This window comes from Melanotaenia boesemani, chromosome 8, assembly GCF_017639745.1.
Source record: "Melanotaenia boesemani isolate fMelBoe1 chromosome 8, fMelBoe1.pri, whole genome shotgun sequence".
Taxonomy (NCBI): domain Eukaryota; kingdom Metazoa; phylum Chordata; class Actinopteri; order Atheriniformes; family Melanotaeniidae; genus Melanotaenia; species Melanotaenia boesemani.
In genome coordinates, this window is record NC_055689.1 from 10523376 (window position 1) to 10546793 (window position 23418).

At 39.4% G+C, this 23418-nt stretch overlaps 1 protein-coding gene across 1 annotated transcript in view; it reads left to right on the top strand.

The window, feature by feature from the left end:
* Positions 1 to 23418, top strand: part of LOC121644217 — a 192370-nt gene that overhangs the window by 132023 nt on the left and 36929 nt on the right. The window contains exon 6 of the mRNA XM_041992020.1: positions 13329 to 13510. Within this exon, the coding sequence (XP_041847954.1) occupies positions 13329 to 13510 (182 nt within the window). The remainder of the gene's footprint in view (positions 1 to 13328; positions 13511 to 23418) is intronic.

Consider the following 23418-nt stretch of genomic DNA (forward strand, 5'->3'; position numbering starts at 1 on the left):
TGCATAAACAGGTGTGTCAAGGTATGTGACTTGAACTCTCATTTTTTGGTCTTCTCCTTTTTCAAAAACACTAAAGAGATATTGCTTGTCGTCTCTAGGATAATTGTCTCTCATCTAAGCCCATCCATGTCCAGTATCCAGCATGCCTCCAGGCTTGGACAGCACATTGTGTTAATTAAAGCTGAATCCTGGATTTTGGATTTGCCTTTTCCGCACCGTTACATCCTGTGGAAATATCAAAGATTTGACTAACTTCATCTGGTGTTAATTCATCTGGTGTTAATTCTCAGTTGTAGTTGCTGAGAGTAATAATGATAACTGTGATAACCTAAACAAATAGATAATAGGCAAAATTTTCTAATAATTGTTATTCCCTAATTAAGTTTTACATCTGCAGAATCCAAATAAGAGATGGAGAAAATGGCATGAAAGGAGAAACTAATTAAAATGGAGGTGGCTAATACCAGCATTCTTTATATCCTTTTATTTTCACCATCCCTCTATTTTCCTTGCTCTGTATAAATATTTCATCTAAAGTTCAGTGCTTTCTGCTTCAGTAGACAGTAAAATCACTGCTGGAAACATTGCTCTTGGTCACATCTCTTTCTCTCTGTTTTTCCTTCCTTTTCTTCTTCTCACTCACATCCTTCCTTCATTCACTTTCAATCCCATGTTGCCCCTTCTTTCTCTTTAGCTCCTGCCATACGTCTGTACTCGTTCTTTTCCTGCCTCTCAAAGTGGAAGTGAATGTCATCAGTCAATGTAACTGCTTTTAACCAGTTGCAAACTCTGCTTTTCCTTCTCTTATATTACTCAGTCATTGCACTGCTTTGTCATTTTATCATCTTTGTCAGTGTGAGGTAGTCGTTCTTTATAAAGCTTTTTATGTCATTTGATATCCTGGGTATGCCTGAGCTGGCTTTTACAGTCTTTTCATAACCTTGCAGCTGGAAGGCATTTGGAATGAACATGCAATGTGGTGACTTTAAAGTATTTTAAAAAGTGGTTGCTGCAAAAAGCTCCATTTGTTAGCTCAGATGTGCATCTGTTGCCACCATCAAAAACAAAGACAGACTGTAGCGCATCATCCCGTCAGCTGAGAGAATCAGTGGTTGCAGTCTGCTCTTTTGTAGACCTGTACTCCTCCAGGACTCTGAGGCTGGCAGAAAAGATCATGGCCAATCCTTTCCATCCCGGTCACAAGCTTTTCATCCCTCTTTCCTCTGATAGGAGGCTGCGGTCCATCAGGACTAAAACCTCTCACCACAGAGGTTTTTCTTTCCATCTGTTGTTGGACTCATCAGTGAAGATCCCCTCCATAATCACAAGTTCACATAATAACACATAACATCATCACATACTGCTGTTTAACTTTATATTCTCATCACACTTTATATTTATTTATTTATCCCCTCCTCGGTTCCATTACCTCTCCTCTGTTTTTCTTATTTTTGCACCACCACTCCAAAACAAATTCCTTGTATGTGCAAACTTGCTTGGCAATAAAATCCCATTCTGATCCTGATTCTTTACAGTGCTTCCAGAAGCCAGGACTGATGCAGGGGTGGTGGAGGCGACATTGTTTGGCGCTGGTTGTTCTTGGGCACCTCGGTGCACCCACGGCAGCATGAGAGTACAACCATTCACTTACTAATGGAATAATGGACACACACACACACACATATATGAACATACACTCAAGCACAGCTAGCATTTTCCTCCTACTCCATACGACATCAGAAAAGAGCTCAGTAATGGCTAATGGCCTACTTCTCTGCACACGGCAAGTTAGACAGCAGTGCACAGTGCTTTATACCGCTTGCCCTGGAGCTTGCAAAGGAAGAGGTCTACTCTGTTTCATTATTAACCCCATTAGTACTGAGATAGAAGGCAACATTTTTACTCTTACCGCATTCAATTTCATTTAACCCCATAGCAGCTTAAGAAGGAAAAAAAAATCTGCCTAGGCAGCAATTGCAGCGGCATTTTCATCTCTCCATCCCTGCTCTAAGTTTCATTCTCTCTCACTGTCTCATGATGAGACCTAAATCTCAATGCGCTCGCCTTGATCATCCCCTCCGACTCTCCGGCCTTTTCCCCTAAGCCCTCTTGGTGCCTGTGTGATGGACTCCCCCTCTTAAATGGATGCAGATTTTATTCAGGCTATTTTCAAAACCAGAGCCTGCACTTTAGCCAGCTAGACATTTTTTTAATGACTCCCCTAACTCGAAGCCTTCTACCACCACCACTGCCATCACAGGAAACATGCCTCCTCTGTCCCAGATAAGATGTGGCGGAGTTGCACCCTCTTATGTTTTTCATATCCACCCCACCCCACCCCACCCTACCTCTCCTTGTCGAGTGCTTTTACAGCACAGGCCCTGGTCTGCACTTGTCTTCAAAAAGCAGTTCCCTGCTGGTTTCTCACACTCTTCATTCCTCTCTTCCCACCCTCTCTTGTCCCTCTCATGTTGCATCTTTCATTTCACATTTATCTGTCCTTTTACCCCCCCCCCCCCCCCCCCCCCCCAGCACTACCTCCCCCAGTCCCTCCCCTCTCTTCCTCCAGCAGTTTGTCAATTTAAGCTCTTTTTCTGCACTTTTAAACCAGTATTAAACTACGCTCTCCTTAATTAACACTCACCACCTGTCATTCCACTTCACTTCCAACTAATCCCCTTGCCAGCATGGCCCTAATTCAACCAATCACCTGCAAAATCTGCTGGTCCCCAGCCCATTGAAATCCCCCGCCTGTGAACCACCGTTTGACAACTGTCATGGGGAATCAGTGTAGCTTCACAAAGATGAGAAGGGAGCATAGTTTTACTGTGAAGATATGTCCAAATACAGCACAGGAAGGTTTTCTATCTCCTCTCCCTGGCACAATTATAGCCAGCTCATTGGAGAGCACCTATATTAGTGAGATATTATGCAATGAACCGACGTGCCCCCACTGTTTTTCTCTCAGCCATCTGTAATGGCTTCACTTGTGTGAACAAAGGCAGAGGACAGGCCTTGCCTTCTCTATTTTGAACTAATGTGTGATTTTTATCAGAGACCCGAGCTGCTTTGTGAGCTTCTTGGTGTGTGGAATGAGCTGGGATTCTCTCCCTGCCACTCACCTTTTCACTATCTTCTCTCCCCATCTCCCCTGCTGAATCTCTCTTTTTTTCCCTTTTCCCCTCTGTCCATCACAGGTGGAAATGATGTATGACTTGTGCTGCCAGCTGCTCTCCTGTGAGCAGAAAGCTGATAATGACTCAGGCTAGCCTACTTTACCAGCATCACACCCCCTTTGTCACTATTCTCTTGAGCGCTCCTTGTGTGTAACAAATGTGTGTTAGACTGAGCAAGACTGGAAGATGTCACTCGGTTGGTGTGTCTGTGAGTGAAGAAAAATGTTGGTGACGGGGAGCATTGTGCCCTGCTTCACCATACAGTCATCCAGATCAATAGAAACGGCAGTCTCTGACTTGTAAATAACTTTGCTAATTTGCTGTCTCATTACAGCCCTGTTTATGTTCGAATTGCCTTCGTCTCAGCCTTCTGGTGTTGTGTCAGCCCCAGATGGTAGGCATGGTAGTCATGCCACATAAACTGGCATTTAGCATTGATTTATTGGCACTTTCTGTCCTTCTTAGTGGGCAGAGGCCTGTAGGGCCATGTGGGTGTGAGCATACATAAGATTTGTGCTTACTGACTGTTTTTATGCATTTCATCATGGAATATCATTTGGTTTTACTATCATATATAAAAGAAATGATATTCTTTCAACTATTACTAATTAGTACATAATAACAAAATCATCTGGTTCACAACAGGTATAAGAGTGTGGTAAATGAACAATAACACAATATTTCACAGCGTCTTAATTTATTTGATGAAACTATACCTAAAAAAGAATCAGTTTCTAAAAACAAAGTACACACAGACATAAGGATAAATAACAGGTAACTACTGATAATCAAATGTTTTTGATTAATTGATCATAATAAATGTGAGGACCTTTACTAAGCAGAGGTTTGCCAAGTCTGAAGCATTTAGCTGTGTGTTAATACAATGCCAAGGAGGAAAGACATCAGCAAGGGTCTTAGACAAGCAACTGTTGGTGCTCATCATTCAGAAAAAGTTATGAAGTCATTTCCAAACATTTGGAATCTGTTTTAGATAGTGTGAGAGAAAATATTAAAGATGGTTTTATTTTCTCAGGAGTGGACATCCCAGCATGTTCACCTCAAGGTCAGACCGTGCAATTTTCAAAGAAACTGCAAAATACCCAAGAGATACTTCTCTTTGTGAGTTAAATGTTAAAGTTTATGATAGTGGCATTAGAAAAAGACTGACATTTTCTCTGAAAAGAACATTTCTACACAGCTTAGGTTAGCAAAGCTGAGTCTGAACAAACAGAAAGTTTACTGGAACAGTGTCCTTTGGACAGATGAGGCCAAAGTAGAGATGTTTGTCTCTAATAATCAGCTAAAAGAGGGTGCTTTTTTCATATAAATGCAACTTCGAAGTTTCGATTGTTCATTGAAAACTAAAAATTTAATTTCTCCTCAGTGTAATTTGATAGATTATTATAAAAGAATTACCTACAACTAAGACACCTCATCTCTGGCCCTTGGGGACCACTAGCCTGCAGATTTTTGGATGTTTTCCTGCTCCAACACCTTTTATTAAAATTAAATAGACTCAGCAACTTGTCAACTTCTGCTCAATGACTTATTAATTTGTGTCAGGTGTGTTGAAGCAGGGGAACTTCTAAAATCTGCAGGACCTACACCCAATGTAAAGTTAGACTAGATTATTTTTGTTCAGTGTTTATAATGTCAGCTACTGTCTCAGGCTTCAAGTCTGTGTTGATTTGTTTTACTTTCCTGAATTTTAACTAAGCTGCAGGTGCCTAAATGCCAACAATAGTAGCAACTTTAACTACATAAAACAAAAAGGAAAACAGTAAATACCTACTCAGTGAATGTGGGCCTGATATTTTCAGAAGCAACCTTCTGGGACTTGGAAATGTTAAATAACCAAATGTTCTTATTATGTGAATAAATGTAACATAATTATAGCAGGTTTTTTTGGAGGTAAGAATATGTTTATCCAAAAATGTCTTTGCTGTCACATTTTTGTGTGTTTTTAATATTTGAGAATATCAGGAAATTGACAGTTTATTTCACTAAACAGTAATGGCACAGTTACAATCAATTCACTTCTAGTTCATAAAACAATGATTAATGACCTTTATGAATAACAGCACTGTGGGAGTTTGTGGGAGGCGGTGCGCAAAGACTCATTCTTTAAAGTATCCTTAAATCACTTGATCCTCTTTATTTCCATTTTTTTAAGTAGCCATTAATCTGCAAGTTATGGTAAGTACACTGAAAACAACCATTATATCCTGTGTGCATTACAGTCTCAAGCGTGGGAAGCAGTCCTTGACAGCATGTAGTAGAGCACCTCGAGTAAATTGAAGAAGAGAGTGAGGAGAAGGAGGAGGATGGAGGTAAAAAAGATATCAAGAAAGAAAAGAGTAAATGTGCTAAATAACAACCTGGAAAGCAGTGTATGGTCCCAGTTCAGGGTCCCTTAGAACTAACTGGCTAGCGTTTTGAATGAACAGATATATAAGCCTAACATTGATATTAAACGATTTTCCATTTTTTGGCATCAGCAAACGGATGGTTTTTGTTAATGTTATTCTAGTCTGTCCTGTTGTGTTGCTTTAACTTTGTCATGAATCTGACAATCATATTTATTTTAAAGCAGTCCTATCTAACTGTCCGTCTTTAAAACCCCATTCTTTTGACTTGTTTTGATGGCATACTGACTTTAATTTTGCTAATTCCCAAGGCTGAAAAAACATATTTCACATTTGTTTGTTCCAGCCCAGGGCATGATAATGGCTGATTCATGAAGAAAATACAGGAGGACATTATCAGAGAATGTGAGGTGAAGAAAGAGAAAGCAACAGAGCATAAGATAAAACAAGAGTCAATATCAGAATGACTTTTACTGGCTTTAGAGAATTTAGAGAAGAGACAGGATGCAAGATGAATGCCAAATTACCCCAAAGTATGAAAATCCGCGAAAGTTCAGCACAGACTAATTTTGTAGGGTCATCTAACCAGAAACTGAAAACTTATGAGTCTGAAAAATCCTTCTACGGCAGAAGTGCCTAATGACCAGTATGAAGCAAAAGCAAATAAACCTGAAAAAAATTTGAGTTTATAGTTTCGGTTGCTGGTTTCAAGCATTTCTAAAGTTTGAAAATTTTATTTAGTATTTTTGGTACTGGTATTTTTAAAGTTTTTAAGGCATAATGTAAATAAAAAAGAATGTTGAATATGAACCACAGTTTATGATGGCAGGAAAATTTTTCATCTAATTTCATGTTGTGGTATCACAGGTTGCTAGCTGTAACCTATTAGATTCCATAACTTTCACTATGAAGTATATATTGTTGATGACAGCAGTTGATTGTTCACGTGGGCTATCTGGCGGTGGAAAGTGGTAACAGATTTAAGCTGAGACATGGCAACTTTAGAGAGTCATTAAGATGCTGAAACAGGATATGTTCAGACATAGACGAGCAACTTGTGCATCCTCATACATTTTCTGTAGGTCTACCCGTGACTTGTCACACGTAAGTTGAGTTCAAACTGTCCACATATTCACTGTATCATCTACTTTGTAGTGCATCAGCCACTTAGTAATGCTGTTTGAAATATCAGCTGGAACTGTAGCATACTATAAACTGGTCCCATGGTACACCAACAGAATACTACATCAGTTAACATGGACCATCATGCATTGCAGCCCAGAGCCAGATTCCTCCCATGTCTCAACTGTGAATTGGCTGGTATCTCTTTTATGTGAGCTGCAGGAGTTAGTAAAATATTTACAGTATTTTAGTGTTAACAGTATATGTGTTAGCTATGATGTAGCTTATTTTTAAAAAATATTTAATTTTTTTTTTTTTTTTTTTTTTTTTTTTTTTTTCGATATACTGCATTTAATTTCCATTTGTAAGTGACTGTATGCAGCTGTGGTTTATACTTGTGCATGTGAATACAGTATGATTTAAATACAGATATGGGTGTTCACAGATTTGTGTCAAAAATAGCAACTTGTGCTTTCCATCACCTCAATATGTGTACGTATCCTATTGGCGCTTGTCATATGACAGATGACTGTGAATATCTGACACATAACTATGAATCACTGCTGAATTCAAGTAGTGTCCTAAATGCATCGACAGCTGCCTGCTCCTATCCAGTCAAGAGTACTTGTGTACAGCGAGTGAGTGAGCAACCTCAACACATCAATGGGTTAAAAACAAAACTAAAAACAAGATTGAGCTTCAGTCCTCAAAACCACAGACCAGTGGTGAACATTATTATATACATTGTGTGTTTCCATTTGAGTGTTAAGTGTTGAGTTTGTGCCATTTGAGCTGTTATGTAATCTCCACTGAGAACTGATGGGCAAAAATCTCAGAGCCGTGACAACAAAAGCTGCAGGCAGAAAGCAAATGAACGAACAAATAACAACTCTGATCTGTTTGCAAAGCACAATCTCAGTCAGATACTGAGAAAGCAATTAATACATATCAGGTGTATATGGTGATCATAGCTGGGTGATACAGTTATTATGAAAGGCAGCCTAATGAAAACCGTTTGATTCTTTAGGATTACATCAAAGCTAAATCTAAATCCATCTTGCGATTTTAGAGCAATTCCTGCCTTTCTGCTCCTGTTAACAACACGTTGATTTATGTTTTTTACTTGACAGATTGGGATAGAGAAGAAGGGATTTCTTATTCCCCTGGTGTTTATTGATTGTTGATACTTGATGCAAGGTTACTTTTCTCTTGACTGATCCAGTTCAGTTGGAAACATCCCTCGATAGCTTATCTTACAAACAGATGACAGTGAGTGAGTAACTCCTTCATCTGTCACTGGTAATTTGTAGTGATGTTTAGTTTCTGCAGAAAAAGAGCTTCCAAATCTCCCTAAAGACAACTGGATGATTAAATTAGAGTAATTTCAAGACAAAAGGGAAATTAATCAAAGACAGTCAGTTGAAGGCTTTGCCATTTTCAGTCATCAAATATTTGTTTTAGCATACATCATCATAGTGGGCAACATACTGGTACTGAAAGATATAATATGCATGTAGTGCACTGTAAATAGCTTTGAGCTACTTTGAGTGAGGGAGGTCATGATTAGATATTCTTAATTAGAAATAATTTTTTATCATAATTATTATACGTTAATTGATTTCACAATATTACAAATGTGTAAAAAATCACATAGATACTGCTCACAAGTCTTTAAGTTTTATTTATTTCTATCTTAGATCCAAATATAAAAAATATTGCAACAAAATAAAGGAGCCATGAACTTTCTTTCACCTCTGTAAACAATAAAGATATTAACTCTGGATGGAAAAGGCTACAGGACATCTGCCTGGACTGGGGAAGCTTTTTCCTGTAAACTACATAACAAAAATTTTTTTTTTGTTTTTTTTTTTTTTTTTAGCATTTTTTCTGAACTTAAGGAGAGAAACACATAAAAACCCATCTAGCTAGCTTTTGACTTAAAGCTGCCCTTTAGCATCATAGCTGCCTTTTGAGGCACAAATAATACAGGAACAGAGAAAATAAAGAAACAAGACCACACATCTGTAATTAAATTATGTTTGCTCAGATCAGTGCACATGGATGACCAAAAAGCCTCGACCTCACACCAAGTCAGTTATGTTAAAACAGTAAAACTATCTATCAAAAAAGTATTTGGATGCATCTCATCCGTTTAGTGAATGTAATGTTTAGTGAACAATGTTGAATGCATTATGTTGTACTATAAATCAAACCCGAGTTGTACATAATAAAAAAAATTGCAAATAAAAAAATGACATTTTGTTTAAATATTATGGCTACAAAAAAACAAAAAACAAAACAACAACAAACAAAAATCAGACAAGGATTACTTAATTTGTTTGTTTGAAATAAGTCTTCTTTTGCCATACAAGTGGGCAGGCACTGATCTGCCGATATGGTCCAGGCATAATCTTTGATGGAAAGAGAGAATCGAGACATCCCTACTTTGTTCTCACATCAGCAGCTCACATTTGCTCAAATACCTCCTGTGCAGTACCAGAGAATTCCACTAGGGGTGCATATAACGGTACCGTAAAGAACGTTCTTTTCCTTTCTCCCTCTATATTGCAATAATTTCTGTGGCTGTGCAGAACTAGTGCTCCAAACAACATTAAAGAATACATACTGTTCAGCAGGTATGCAGCACTGTTACACGGAAATACTTTGTTGTGATTGGTCAGTTTGTGATTATGTGTTTCCAGATTTCAGGATATTCCCACTGAATTTATGCGGTAAGTGGAAGAGAAACTGCATTACAAAGCCATAACTTTACGCTCAAGTGGGAGAACACATTTCAGCAGCGTCAGCTACGCCAGCCCCACTGTACGCTGATGCTGCGCAAGTATAAATCCAGCTTAAGTCAGGAATCTCTGACATGCTAAACATGCTAACAAAAGCTTACATGCTCCATAAAGAAAAGTGTATTCACACCTCTCTTACTCTACTCTGCTCACCTGCTCTGCTCTCACGTCTCCAAACTCAAGTCACAAGTTAGTTTTGGCACAAATATCCCGCAATGAATGTGCCAAAAGTCAGAGTGCAGTTGCATCAGAAAGTGATGTGTGAGAGCAGATTTGTGTAATAATTACTCATTTCAGGCTGTAACAGAAAATTAACACATGGGGAAAAAAAAATAAATACAAGTTAACAATAGATTATAAGCTGTTAACCGTATATCTGTTTGTGTCAACATAAATTCACACATTTGTAAATATTTTTCTAAATGTCTGAAAATCTTCTTCAGGTGAAAATTTGACATATAAATGCAATTTTTTTTCACAGGGTCCTGCATGTTATATCTTTTTCTGTAACTTCAAATCAGCTCTTGTTTTTTTTTTTAACTTTACAACAGAAATTTTGACATGCAGGTTCAGATTTTTGTTGCATTCTCACATTGTTTTCTACAAGTTTTCACATCTAATCTACAATCTTCTGCACTTCTGCACATATTTACCTTCATATCCAGCAGCTTGATGTCAAACTCTGCACAAACCTGTTAATGACCCATTTATTTGAGTCAGCTGTGTTATAGAATAGAAACATCTAAAACCTGCAGGACAGTGAAACCTCATGGACCTGAGTTGGGGATCCCTGCTGTAAGGTATCCATCATAACCATTCACACGTGTACTTGAAAGGAAATAATGCAGTGGCAAGTGCCGGAGAAAAAAGAATTTCTCAAGAGTCTCCTCTGATGAAAATTAAATCAATGGATTCATCCATTTTCTATACTCATTTAATCCAATTCAGGGTCATGGGATTGGGGCTGGATCCAATCTAAGCCTAAATAACGTGCCCAGTATGGTGGGGTTTTTAAATGCTAGGAAACTTATGAGCAAATTAAGCTGTCACGGTCATGGCTGGAGCATTAGGGCCATGAAGCGCCTGCTATGGGCCAAAATAGTTTATTCCTGGGTCCATAAACTCTGGTCTGAGCAAAAAACCCTTTGTAAATGCACTGCTTTGTACCAAACCAGATTATAAAAAAAAGAAAAGATTTTCTTAGTTCTTCCAAGACTAGATTTCCAAAATGTTTTGTCTTCATGTATTCTTGATAGTGAATGGCCTCAGCTTGCTCCTGCTTTTCCTGCTCCAAACCTTGTCTTTGAGTCACTTTTTGCTTTTTTTGTTTGTTTTCATGTTATGTTTGAGTTGCTTTGGGGACTATAACCATAGCATGAGATGCAAGATTGCAGCTGATCTTGTATTGCAATCATCTGGCATTCTCTACAAAAAATAGTTTTACTTTTTATATGGTGACAGAAATCCATGTTTTATATTTGCACATTCAAAACATTTAGCAACATAAATCTAATTACAGTAAAGATGTCTACATTGGAAACACTTTTTTATTCCTGGGTACTCTACTGGGTACTCCTTGGGCTTCTGTTTACAGTGCACATTAACTTGCACAGCTGCACAATGCCAATTATCCTTTCTCAGATAGTAACTGATGCACCAGCAATGCCAATAGTAAAAGAAAAGAGGACATTCTATTAAAAACACACACACACAAATTGTGTGGACAGGAGAGGACGCACTTGACTTCCAAGCATGTGGTTCATCTTTCACTTTAACCTTGACATTGTTGTTTTTCCTAATTTCTTTTATATGTCTTTATTTTCACTTACAGTCTTTATTTTTTACTTCCTGCACTAAACATACTTGGGTTAAGGTTAGAAAAATACCAAGTACACAGTAAAATACAGTTTCATTGCCATGATGATACATGCTGTGAAGGTTACGTTACCAGCTGGGGAAGCCACTTATGCTTAGGTTACATACATGAAAAGCTACTGTATGTCCATTTCACATGTTGTTACTGCTCAGATTACCCCATGCTTGGTTTATATTGGCAGGGCTGTCTGGCAAAACATCCATTTTTGGATGAAATTTACAGAAAATGATCAAAGTTCAAGCTACACTGATATTATGACCTGATATCATGAAAGTAGAGGATATAAGAAGAATCATCCAATGATTATTTCTTCATTACAAACAATAAATTCAAAGAATAACTACCAACAATGGAGGGTATACCACAACACAAAATATCAATGTCTTTCCAACTTGTCATGTGTTTGGTGTCGTCTTGGTCTGATGTCAACATGTGACCAGTATGATGAAGAGGATTGTTTAGATACAAGCTGTCACTGAACCCGAACATTTACTCACCAATTGATGGCTCAGACACCTCTTTTTTGTAGTTAACCACCTTGTTAGACTGGTCAAATTAAGTTCAGTAATAAAGGTTATATTGCATTTTAAGTACATTCTGATGTCATACAAAAAGCTATATCTAGCTTTTCATAAATAGGTTTTTGTGAGTATTATGCATGTATGTATTTTGTTTCCTGCAAAGTATTGAGCAACTCAGCACTTTGTTCAAAAGTGCCAAGTAATTATGTTTTTAGCCTGTTTTCACTTCAGCTTCATCCTCTTCTAACCTTGAGGTTATATTATTTGATATAAGTAATTAACAGTAAGGATATATGACATCAAGAAACCTAAAAAAGACAAAAGTGGTACAGTCTGAATCTGAATGACTGTCAGCAACACTGTGATGTCTGAACTGTGATCATGATCCACAAACTGAAATAACACAATTTTTTTCACTGCGATGTCACATTTGCACAGTTCATCTGGTTGTGAGCTGCCTCTGACACTGTCTCGTGTAAGCGTTGGCTATCTTTTTTGTTCTGTCAGCCCAATGTGTTTTCGCGATGTTGTTGTTGTGTTTACTTGTCCATCTGATTCCCTTAGCTGTTAGCTAAGCAGATAACGGCTCTGTTTGAGTGAGCTGCTCTGTTCTACACGTGCAAGCCACAATACTGATATATCTTGCCTATTTTTCTCAATTTCAGTCTCTCCCACAAAGCTGTCTTTCTCTTGTGGAAGCTGTATGTGTGCTTAGATAAAGTAAGATGTCAAGATTATTTTTGAATATACATGAGCAAGTAAGTGCATGCTTTTTATGCAGAGAAAGTCATCTTGTTCTTCATATTTTCCTCACATAGGTGCACCAGATAGAAACTGCGAAGCCAGCAAAAGGATTCATAATTCACTGCTTTAATGGGTGCAACTCTTAAAGTAAACCAGCATGTTTAAACATGATGGCAGCACTTGAAAGGGTCTGATACTGTATCTTGATGAAAACTTGTTAGCAGCAGGAAGGGACTGACAACTCAGGGAGTAAAAAGCAGATGATTGTAATAAGTGGCTGGCACAGTTCATCAAGTTTAAATGTGAGGAAGATGATGCAGCCTCTCTTAACTGGAGTTTTTCTTCCTTTATCGCCACTGCTGTTTTTTTTTTTTTTTGTTTTTTTTTAAACCCCAGCCTCTTTTAATTTAGTTATTTTTACAGCAGGTTTTTCTGGCCAATTTCCCTCCAGCTTTTAATAACATCTCAGTGCAGAGTACTCAAACGCACACTCTGCTTTTCTCCTCCTTTATCTCCCCCATTCATCCTCTTAGTTCAGTTAAATTAAACACTGCGTTATCTCTATGAAATGTTGTAAATATTGGCTCAGCCCAGGTGGGGGGACAGTAATTTGCAAGCTGCTCAAATAAGAAAATTAAATCTTTAAATGACAAATGAAGTGTGTCGGTGCTAATAAAGGGACAGACTGTCCTTAATATGCGCTGCCATGTGTCTGCTTTTAGGTATGTGGTCCTTCTCTGTTTCCGAGCTGGCCATCCCGGGCGCTGAGATAGGACGCATCTCTGCAACCGACGCCGACCTCGGCGAGAACGCCAAGCTGGAATACATCATCCTAGAAGGGGAGACCGGGGACACCTTTAACATTACTGGAGTCAACCAAGAGGCGGTCATCACGCTGAACAAGGTGAGTGAACGACGGCAGAGATGGAGGCGAGGTCGGATAGAAGGAGGGTTTGAAAAAGAGAGGGAAAGGTTGTTAGAATGAGAGATGTGGAACAGGACAAAAGCTAACCAAAGGAGGGAAGGAAGAGGCTATGATGAGAGGAGGAAACAAGCAACACAAGAAGGTCTTTAGAGAAGAGCCCCTTTGAGTCGAACCATAGCTAACAACATGTTTTCTGACGCTTTTAACCTGAAATTGCCTGGAAATACACAAGAAACTGCACAAGCCTGCACGGTCTTACACAGTTCATCAATTAGCCTTCCTTTCATGGCGCTTTTTAAACTGGTTAATCTGTATTCATCCTACCTTTTCTTTGTATCTGAATCCCATCAGAGGAGAGGGTTGCAGTGGGGTTCTTTTTGATTTGCTCACTATGAACCAGTCTCCTTTTCTTTTTTCTTTTATTTCAATATTTCCATCTGTTGACAGCAAACATAATCAAACATCTGTATGAAAGTGCATCACAGCTGCAGCTGAATCGAGTGTTTTGACTGCTGTCGAAATGTTTTGACTGCTGGCTTTCAGCACAGCTTGTCCATGCAGCATGTTCACATGTACTGGAAGATCAAAGGGGCTCTTCCTTTCCATTCTCCGTACAGCTGGCTAATAGATCCCTTTAGTGTAATACTGGATTATTTCAGTTTCAAACAGCCATTCCCTAAGCTGCCTGCCATCCCCAATAATCACATTCTTATAAAGACATGTGTGCATGATGGGGGTGATGAGAGCTGACAACCTCTCGTAACCAGTTGTTAAAGTGCTTATGTGTCTGTTCACGCGTGGGAATGTGGCCCCTGTGTGCACATGTGATATATGCTTATGAAGGAAGGCCCTGTGTGGGAGACCACTTACAAATATGACATTTTCTTTTCAAATGAACCCTTCAGAAGTGTCTCTTGTGCTTTAATAAAAACACACATGTGCCCCTGTTAATGTCAGCCATTTCTGTCATGCAGAGTGTTTGCTTAAGCCATGTTACATGTCAAACTGTTACAGATCAAACTAAACCAAATTTTTTAGCATTGGTCTATACTAAATACAAGATTATTTTAATGATTGATTTACTGATTTTGTATTTGTATGATTTTGCACGCTCTTAGCAGCAGACAGAAAGCATGTGTCAGAAAACATGTGACTTAAAGGAAAATATCTTTGTTTTGTAAATCCTGCCCCTTCCTGGTTTAGTTCTTAAAGAGTTTGGAAGGGTATTCATGATAAAAGGTTATCAAACGGTTCCTTATCCATTAGAACAGCTTCTCCAGGAGTCACTAAGTTACCCTCCATCCATCCCAATCTCGTCACCTACGTTTACGTTTATTCATCAACGTCCCTGCTGTATTGTATGTGTAGCATGGCATCTAACTAGACTACAGCTAGATCTCCCAACTAATCGTTTTCCAATCCCTCCTCATCTTATGATTGGTTAGTAATGTGTATGATTGAAAGCAAAAGCTGGTTTCCTCTTGTACCATTGGCAGATTAACTCAAGGTAATGAAGGCCCACATTAGTAAAAATTTAATTAAATTGATATTAAATTGTCTCTGTCTTTTTTTTTTTTTTTTTTTTTTTTTGTAAAAATGGCATGCAGGAGATCCATCATGGTGCCAGAATACTTTATACCTAACCTATACCTAAATTTATTACAATGACAACAAATCATAAAATAATCCCATTAAAAAAGGAGGGGAAAAGGCAGAATGTTGGTTTCATTCATGTAATTAGAATCATGTAAATCATGTATGAATCCATGTAAACAACATAACATAGTGTCACGAATGGCGGCGGAGGTGAGGACCCAAATGCAGGCAGAATCAGGCAGGAGGCAAAAATTGGTGCCGGTAAAAGGGTTTTATATAGAAACGCAGGACAGGGAACCACACATGACAGGGAGTGAACCACAAGGATCACACAAGGCAAACTGAAAACCATGGGAAAACCAGAGAGGGTGATTAGGAGCAGGTGAAGTGAATGAGAAATCAAACCAGGTGAAGTAACGAGCCCGGAACAGAGACCTAAGCACATGAGGGGAAAATAGGAAAACTGAACTAAACATGACAAAAACCAAAAACCTAAACCATAATCATAACAAGCTGAACACAAAACCAGAACTATAAACCAAGATCAAGGCATAACAAACCAAAACAGACAAAAACCAAACAAGAATCAGGAACCAGCACTGTGAACCATGACACATAGTGCCCCAGACCATAAACCAGTGAGTCAACATTTGCACATATATGACATATATCCAAGCATACATGTATACACATGCACATACATACATAAACTGATGCTCCCTACAAGTGCTGTACTAACCCTCATCAACCACACTGGAAAAACACTGGGAATTTTGATAAAAGATATTGGGCCAAAAACGTAATAAAACTAAAATAAAAAAAAGATTAATAAATATAAATAATATAATATAATAAGAATTAATAAGTAGAATAGAAAAATTAAATATGATGTGTTAAATAAAAAGTCATTACTATTATTAAAACACAATCACAAAATAATAATAAACACTTTTAACATAAGAGACTTGGAGAGAAAAAAACGTTGGTAAAACACCAATTAAGAATACTAAAAAGATATTCAATTAAAAGTTTTCCTTTAAAAATATCAACACTTCCAGCTGCCCTCAGTTCATCTGGAATACTGTACCAGTGGCGAGGACCATAAAAACCAAAAGTTCCAGTCCACACCTTAGGAATAAACAAGAGACCAGCCTCAGACGACCTGAGGGCTGTGGGAGGCTCGTAAACTAAAAGCAAGTTGGATAAATACTCAGGACTAAATACCTTTAAGAGCTTTAAAACCGAAAAACAAGTATTTTAAAATCAATTATGCAGAACACAAAGTCTGTACTCCTCAGACTTCCAGTACAACTCCTGTCATTTGCAGAAATACTCTGATGTCTCTGCAGTTGTGGGGTTTATGTGATGGACAAGAAGCTGAGTACATAAACTTGTCAGTTACTTTGAGAGATGGTGCAGAAACAATCTCTTAATCTTGAATACAAAGAAAACAAAGGAGATGGTTGCTGACTTCAGGAAGAACAGGAGTAAATAAAGTACTGTTTACTAGGGGTGCCAGGAAAAATCGATTCACGTCTGAGTAGCGGTTGTTATTTTTTTAAGATTCTGAATCTGTCCAATATTTCCAAGTTGTGTTATTTTAAAAGGCATTTTTCAAACATTTTCTAGATTACACACTGTGCGTGCTGTTTGTCAGGTAACAGCCTCCGTAGTGTGTCGTTCCAGCAAGGGGCAGTCCAGCGCTTGTTAGTTAGCTTTAGATGATAGCTTAATGTTTCTGCATGGAGGAAAAATACAACTAGCCCCATATTTGCTGAAGGCAAACATTTGGGTGTACTTTGGATTTATAATTTAAGGTAAGAACAAGCTTGACATGACATATTCAGTGTGCAAAATCTGCCAAATGAAAATCAAGTATATTAGGAACACTTCAAATGTCTGAGCCCAAATCTTATACCATCATCAAAGTAAATCCATCACCTCATTTTTAATGAGCGTTGTGGAGAATGAAGGCTCAACATCAATGGTGCACACGATTTAGCCTAAGTATATCATACCGTCACGTCGGTTTTTCACAGAGAAAGCGATATCACAACGTTATGAAGGGACAAAAGTTAAATGTGAGGAAACCTTGGCCAATGCCCACAGAGAGGCACGGAGTAACCAAAGAAACTTAAAAAATATTGACTACCTTACTTTTAAAGCTACCGTTAAATGACAAAGAAATGTTAAAGTTTGCTGGATAAGCAAAATTAAAGCTACCTCTTTGTCAAAAGATTGTCCCTGTGTGTTTAAACTTTCAAAAAAACTTAACTGAACCTTGTAAACCTGTATTTTACTTAACATAACCATTTTTTTTAAGTAATAACAATTTCTCAAGCTCTCTCTAGCTTATAGAGGAATGTAGTTAATCCAGGAATTGGCACCCATTTGTCACTGAACCAAGATCGGTTTCAATTGAGAACAGATTCTGAATCAAATCGTCACCCCGAGAATCGGAATCAAAATTAATCTTGAGTTGTTAGGATTCACATCCCTACTGTTTACATCCTGGGAGTAGAGGTGGAGGTGGTGGAGGAATACAAGTACCTTGAAATTCAGCTGGACAACAGACTGCGAATGCAACACATCATTCAAGGCCAAGATCATTCAATGTCTGCACCAAGTTGGTGCAGATCTTCTGTTTGTGGTGGAAAGTGCTATCAGCTTTACATAACCTGCTGGGTAAGCAGCCTCTGAGCCTTAAAGCCATCATACGAGTTAAACTGAACAAACTATTGAAGAAGGTTGGTTGTGTGCTGGGGATAACACTGGAGCCACTGGAGCTGATTGTACAGAAAAGAATGAAAACAAAAGCTGGTAAAAATAGTGAAAGATTCCTCACATCAAATCAAATCAAACTTTATTTATAAAGCACTTTTCATGCTTGGGCAACACAAAGTGCTTTACATGAAAAATCAATTCTTCCATATTAAAACAAAAAGAAACTGCATAACAGGGGAGAAAGAAGAAGAAAAAAAAAAAGGAAATTACAGTTGCACGCAAGAACATGCATTTATACATCCCCTGGCATATACAACAACCCCCCCCATCCACCCCCCCCGAACAACCCCCAACCCATATACGGCACACGACTCTTTGATTTCTTTCTCTGTACTAAAAGTAGTATTAAACACTTGAAGTGATAACCATCTGGCTTGATGTTGCTGCTGTGAGGAAACAATATCATGGGGATCCATCCACACCAGGAGCCAGTCAACTCATGTCCTACAGAGGCTGCCATCACAACAACCACCCAATCAGGACAGACCGGGGCCCACACCACAGCCATAAGGCTGTAGTATAGGGCCCCAGCCACCCAGACATGGGCGATCACCGCAGCAACAACCCCAGACTGAGCAGGCAGAGCCCCCGGCATGGAGGATCCCCATGAGGAAAACACTGGAGTAAAAACAAATATTAAATAACCTTAAGAAACAATAAGCTAAGAGTAAGTAAATAAATAAATAAACAGATAACTTAAATAAATACAACTGAGTAAAATGACATGAAAATAAAATAAGATAAACAAATTTAAAAGGTTAAGATCAAATAAAAATGAGTTAAAAGCTAAGCTAAAAAGGTAGGTCTTAAGCCTCTTTTTAAAAACATAAACAGTCTCTGCAGCCCTGAGGTTCTCTGGCAGACTGTTCCACAGACGAGGGCCGTAACAATGGAAAGAGGCCTCACCGTATGGCTTGGTCCTCATCCTTGGAACAACTAATAGACCGCTACCAGAGGACCTCAGGGTCCGCGAGGGTTCATAATTTAAAAGCAAGTCGGATAAGTAAGAGGGCCCAAGACCATTAAGACATTTATAAACTACTAAAAGAACCTTAAAATCAATCCTGAAATGCACGGGGAGCCAATGGAGCGATTTTAAAACTGGTGTAATGTGTTCCCGCCCTCTGGTCCTCGTCAGAACTCGTGCCGCTGAGTTCTGAAGTAGCTGATCCCCAACTGTCCTGCAGACTTCCATGTTTCCCTGCTGCAACACACCTGAGTCAAATTATTGAGTCATTAACAGACATGTGCAGAGCTTGTCAGAGATCCATTTAATTTGAATCAGGTGTGTTACAGCAGGGAAACTTCTAATACCTGCAGGACGGTGGGCCTTCAGGATCAGGGTCGGGGGTTCCTGCTCTACACAACCCAGTAAGGAAACAACAGTTCATTCAGTGTGAGGCTTCGTCAAGTCCAATGCAAGACAGAAAGGTACCAGAGATCATTCCTTCCAGCAGCCATCACCCTCCGGAACAAACTTTAAGAAAATAAAGGGATACTTATCTGGGATAAATAAAGTAATTTACATTTAATTTCACTTAACTGGAGGCCCATGCAGAGATTTTAAGATAAAAGCCAAACAGCATCCATTTTTTAAGCAAAATCTTCCAAAACTTGCACTCAAGGAAATCTATTTTGTGTGTTTTTAATTCATGGACACCTAAGTGCACAGGAGTTGTTGTGTTTGTGGTGAGCATGTGGGCATACACAGTGGTGCATATGGACTCAGAAATGTGGGTGAGTTTATCACCGCGTCAGTTCTCAGCCTCGTTAAAAACAATCCTCACCTCGAGGTGGTATGTAGAGCAGGATTTCCAGGCTGAGTTAGAGCTTCTTTGAAGAGAGAGACGGCAGAGGTAGGGTAGGGGAGAGGGCTGGATACTGCAGGAGATGCAAGAAGAAAGAAATTGAAGGCAAGGACCCTGAAATAAGGGGGGAAAGATCGGGGATGCAGAGGGAGAGAAGCGAAGGGAGAGCTGAGGGAGGTGTATAAATGAGGTCCTGTGAGGCAGTGACAGCGGAGTGCAGTATAACATGGGAATAAGAGTAAGAGGGAACCAGAGAAAGATGTGCAAACAGACAGGGAGGGAGATGCAGAGACGGCAAGAGTCGTGAAATCAGTGACAGCTTTACGGAGAAATAAGCACAGCTAGAGACTGAGAGGCACACAGAGATAGAAATAACCATCCAGATAGACAAGAAGGCAAAATAATTAGAAAAGAAAAAAAAGAGAGAAAAACCCTCATAGGTGAAGACAGTATAGCCAAAATAAGACTGAGAAAGAGAAAGTGAAGGTGGGGTGCTGTGTGTAAAAAGAAAATCAATCATTTCAGCATGTGCTGGCGACTGATGAAACGAGCAGTAACATTACATGTACAGTAAACAAATACAGCAAACATCTCCCACCCACAACATTCCTCCCACTGCACTGAAGCGCAGCTTTCTCAGGCAAACGAAATAAAACGCACAATTAGTATTTCGACAGGGCCTCCTTCATAATGCTTTCTGTTGCTTTAATCCCTCCACAAAGGCACCCGGAGAGGCAAAGAGATAGATTTGAACAGGATTGCTGCCACATCTGAAATATTGGGTGAAATTGGAGAATCACAGGTTTGCGCGTGGATTTGTTTTGAATGGTTATAAAAAAAAGTGGCAACACTTGTCGAATATTTAGAGGTGCTGCGAGGCAGCGATTTCCAACTATTTACATCAGCAGTGGTTCTTGAATGTTTTTTGGATTTTGGGGTAAATGTTGGTGTGCTTCGCCTGCAAGAAGAAAAAAAAGAAATTAGCCTTTCAGGGAATAAGAATTTAAAACAGTCTGCAACTCAAATGGAATACAAACTAACAAGGACACGAAAACATAGAAGTAGAAAATAAACACAGCCCTTTATTCATTTATTTATTTATCTGTACATGCATGTTTGCATGGTGACTCACAAGCACTGGTGTCTTTTATTTCGGGGGTCAGAGCAAAATTTAAACTGGGAAAAAGGATGATATGTGTGTCCCTGGAGAGGAAGGGATATACGAGCAGAACAATTTGTGTTCCCAGAGAGTCGGCCTTGACCTCGATGGCCATCTTGCTGCTGTGGGCTGAATCTCTTTAACCGCTGATCTATGAGAGATGTTCTCTCTCGCTCTCTCTCACACACACACACACACACACACACCCAGTTACAGATACTCAGGAACATAGAGCCAACACATTTAACGATAAACAGTAGAGAGATATATACAGAGACGGGCATCGATATAAAACACTTGACCTCACTGCTCTGTGTTAAAAACTGCAGGGAATGAAGGAGAAGAGCCGAGTAGAGGCCCCCGTCTAGGGATGGAGAGGAAAGCGGTGCTCGTCTCTACCTCAGAATGATGTGTCAGATGGGAGGTGGGTGGGAGCTGCAGGAGGGTTAACAGCAGATTAGGAAGAAACGCAGTCAAGACTGTGAGAGCTAGAGGAAGGATTTGGGAGATGCTGAAAAGAAGACTGAGGGAGGATCTGTGAAGGCAAAATGGAGAAGAAGTGGAAAGCAGACAGAATCAGTAGGCAGAGAGAGGGAGCTAACATGGCATGATCACAGACCACGGTAAGGGTGAGGCAGGGACACGCCTCGAAGTCTGGCTGTCGACTCAAGCCTCATGCTGCTTATCACTGCACATTTCCACTCAGTCCCATAGAGACCCTGAGTACTAAAAAGATTTCTCTCTTTTCTCTGTCTCCCACCTCTCCTCCTCTCATCATCAGCTACTGTCCCTCTGTCTCAGCCCCACACAGGGCTAAATATCCAGTATGCCTTTGACATTCAAAAATCTAAGTTTTCGCACATATATACCCTCCTCACCCCACATCTCGCTGGCTCCTTCACCTTGTCCTCGCTCTGTTTTCTATCTGGAGGCCATGTCAAGCGGCAGCGTGCATTGCCTGTCTGTGGCTCTGACTCAGCCAAGCTCTGCCTCATTCACATTCACACACATGCCTAGCGAGATGCAGGCACAAACAACCACATAATAACACACACATCAGCAAGCCATTCATTCATTTGGAATTAATTTCCTCTTTCTAGTTTCTCTGCTGCTTTCTTTTCTTTCCTTTTCTCTTTTTAATCTCTTCTGTTCCCTCACTGGTCAGCTCTGCTGCACTCTACTTATTTACTTATTACATATTGCTGTTAATGAATGTACATATTGCAGCTAATAGACTTTTTACACACCATGTGAACAAGGCTGCAGTGTAAGTAGCAGGTAATTGAAGAATTAGCGTAACACTCCCTAGCTAGTGGCTACTTGACATGGCTCTTCTGCAGAGCCCCCTAACGACCAGAGGTTAATATCTGTGGCAACCTAAACTGGTGACTGCAGACTTGGGTGTCCTTGTGGGCTGCTAATTACTTACAGCTTTGAGTAGCTAATAGCTGTACATATGTATAATATTGTGCAAAAGTCTTGAGTAACCTCTCATGTCTTTATATTGTAAGGCAGATCACAGTAACTAAGTCTGGCCCTCCTCTATTTCCTACATGTTAGCAAATATAGCCTTCTGATTGGTTAGTGCAGCGTTTCCCAATCCAGGTCCTCAGGACCCCCTGCCCTGCATGTTTTAGATGTAACCCTACTTTAACACCTGAATTAAATGAATGGCTCGTTAACAGGCCGCTGGAACTGGAAGAGGAATTTCATTAATTTGAATCAGGTGTGTTGGAGTAGGAACATGTCTAAGACATGCAGGTCAGGGGGTCCTAAGGACCTGCATTTGGAAACACTGGGTTAGTGAGAATAGCATACATACGCATGAGTTGTTAGCAAGGTCTCCTCACTACAGTCTAAAGGTTTTCAGTTGGATGTTTAACATTACACATGGCTAATTGCATGGACGTGGCCAGCTTGCTGTCCAGTGTCAAGCCAGAGACCATAACCCAACACAGCAGCAATTACGGATGTTAATGTAGATGGCTGTAGATTCTGTACTTACCATCCAAAGTTCAGTAAAGTTCCTAAAACGGATATTCTTTGTTGGATTTTCCACCCACGCACTGCCAGAAGAAGCAGTATAACTCATATCTGAGGTCCAAGTACAACAATATGTTGCCAAAATAACAGATGCAGTGATTTACTGGAATATATACAAACATATATGGAAATACAGAATATAAAGAAAAATTTGGTTACAATTCTAGTAAATCTGAAAGTCAATAGCTGGTATGACCACCTTTACTCTTCAACACATTCTGAACCCTCTTATACAAGCTTCTTTGTCATAACTTTAAAATAGTTTTCCTGGCTTCTCTAAGGACTTTCCAAAGCTCTTCTTTGGATGTCCGTTGCCTTTTCTTCAGTTCTATATCAAGATGATCTCTTACTTTTTCAATAATGTTGAGTTTGGGGCTCTGGGGAGGATTAATCACTCCATAAGAATGTTGCTACTGATTTGCAGTCCAGTTCTTGTGTCATTTAGCAAACCTCAGCCTTTTCCCCTCATTTTCCTTCATTAAGACTGTATTTTGACA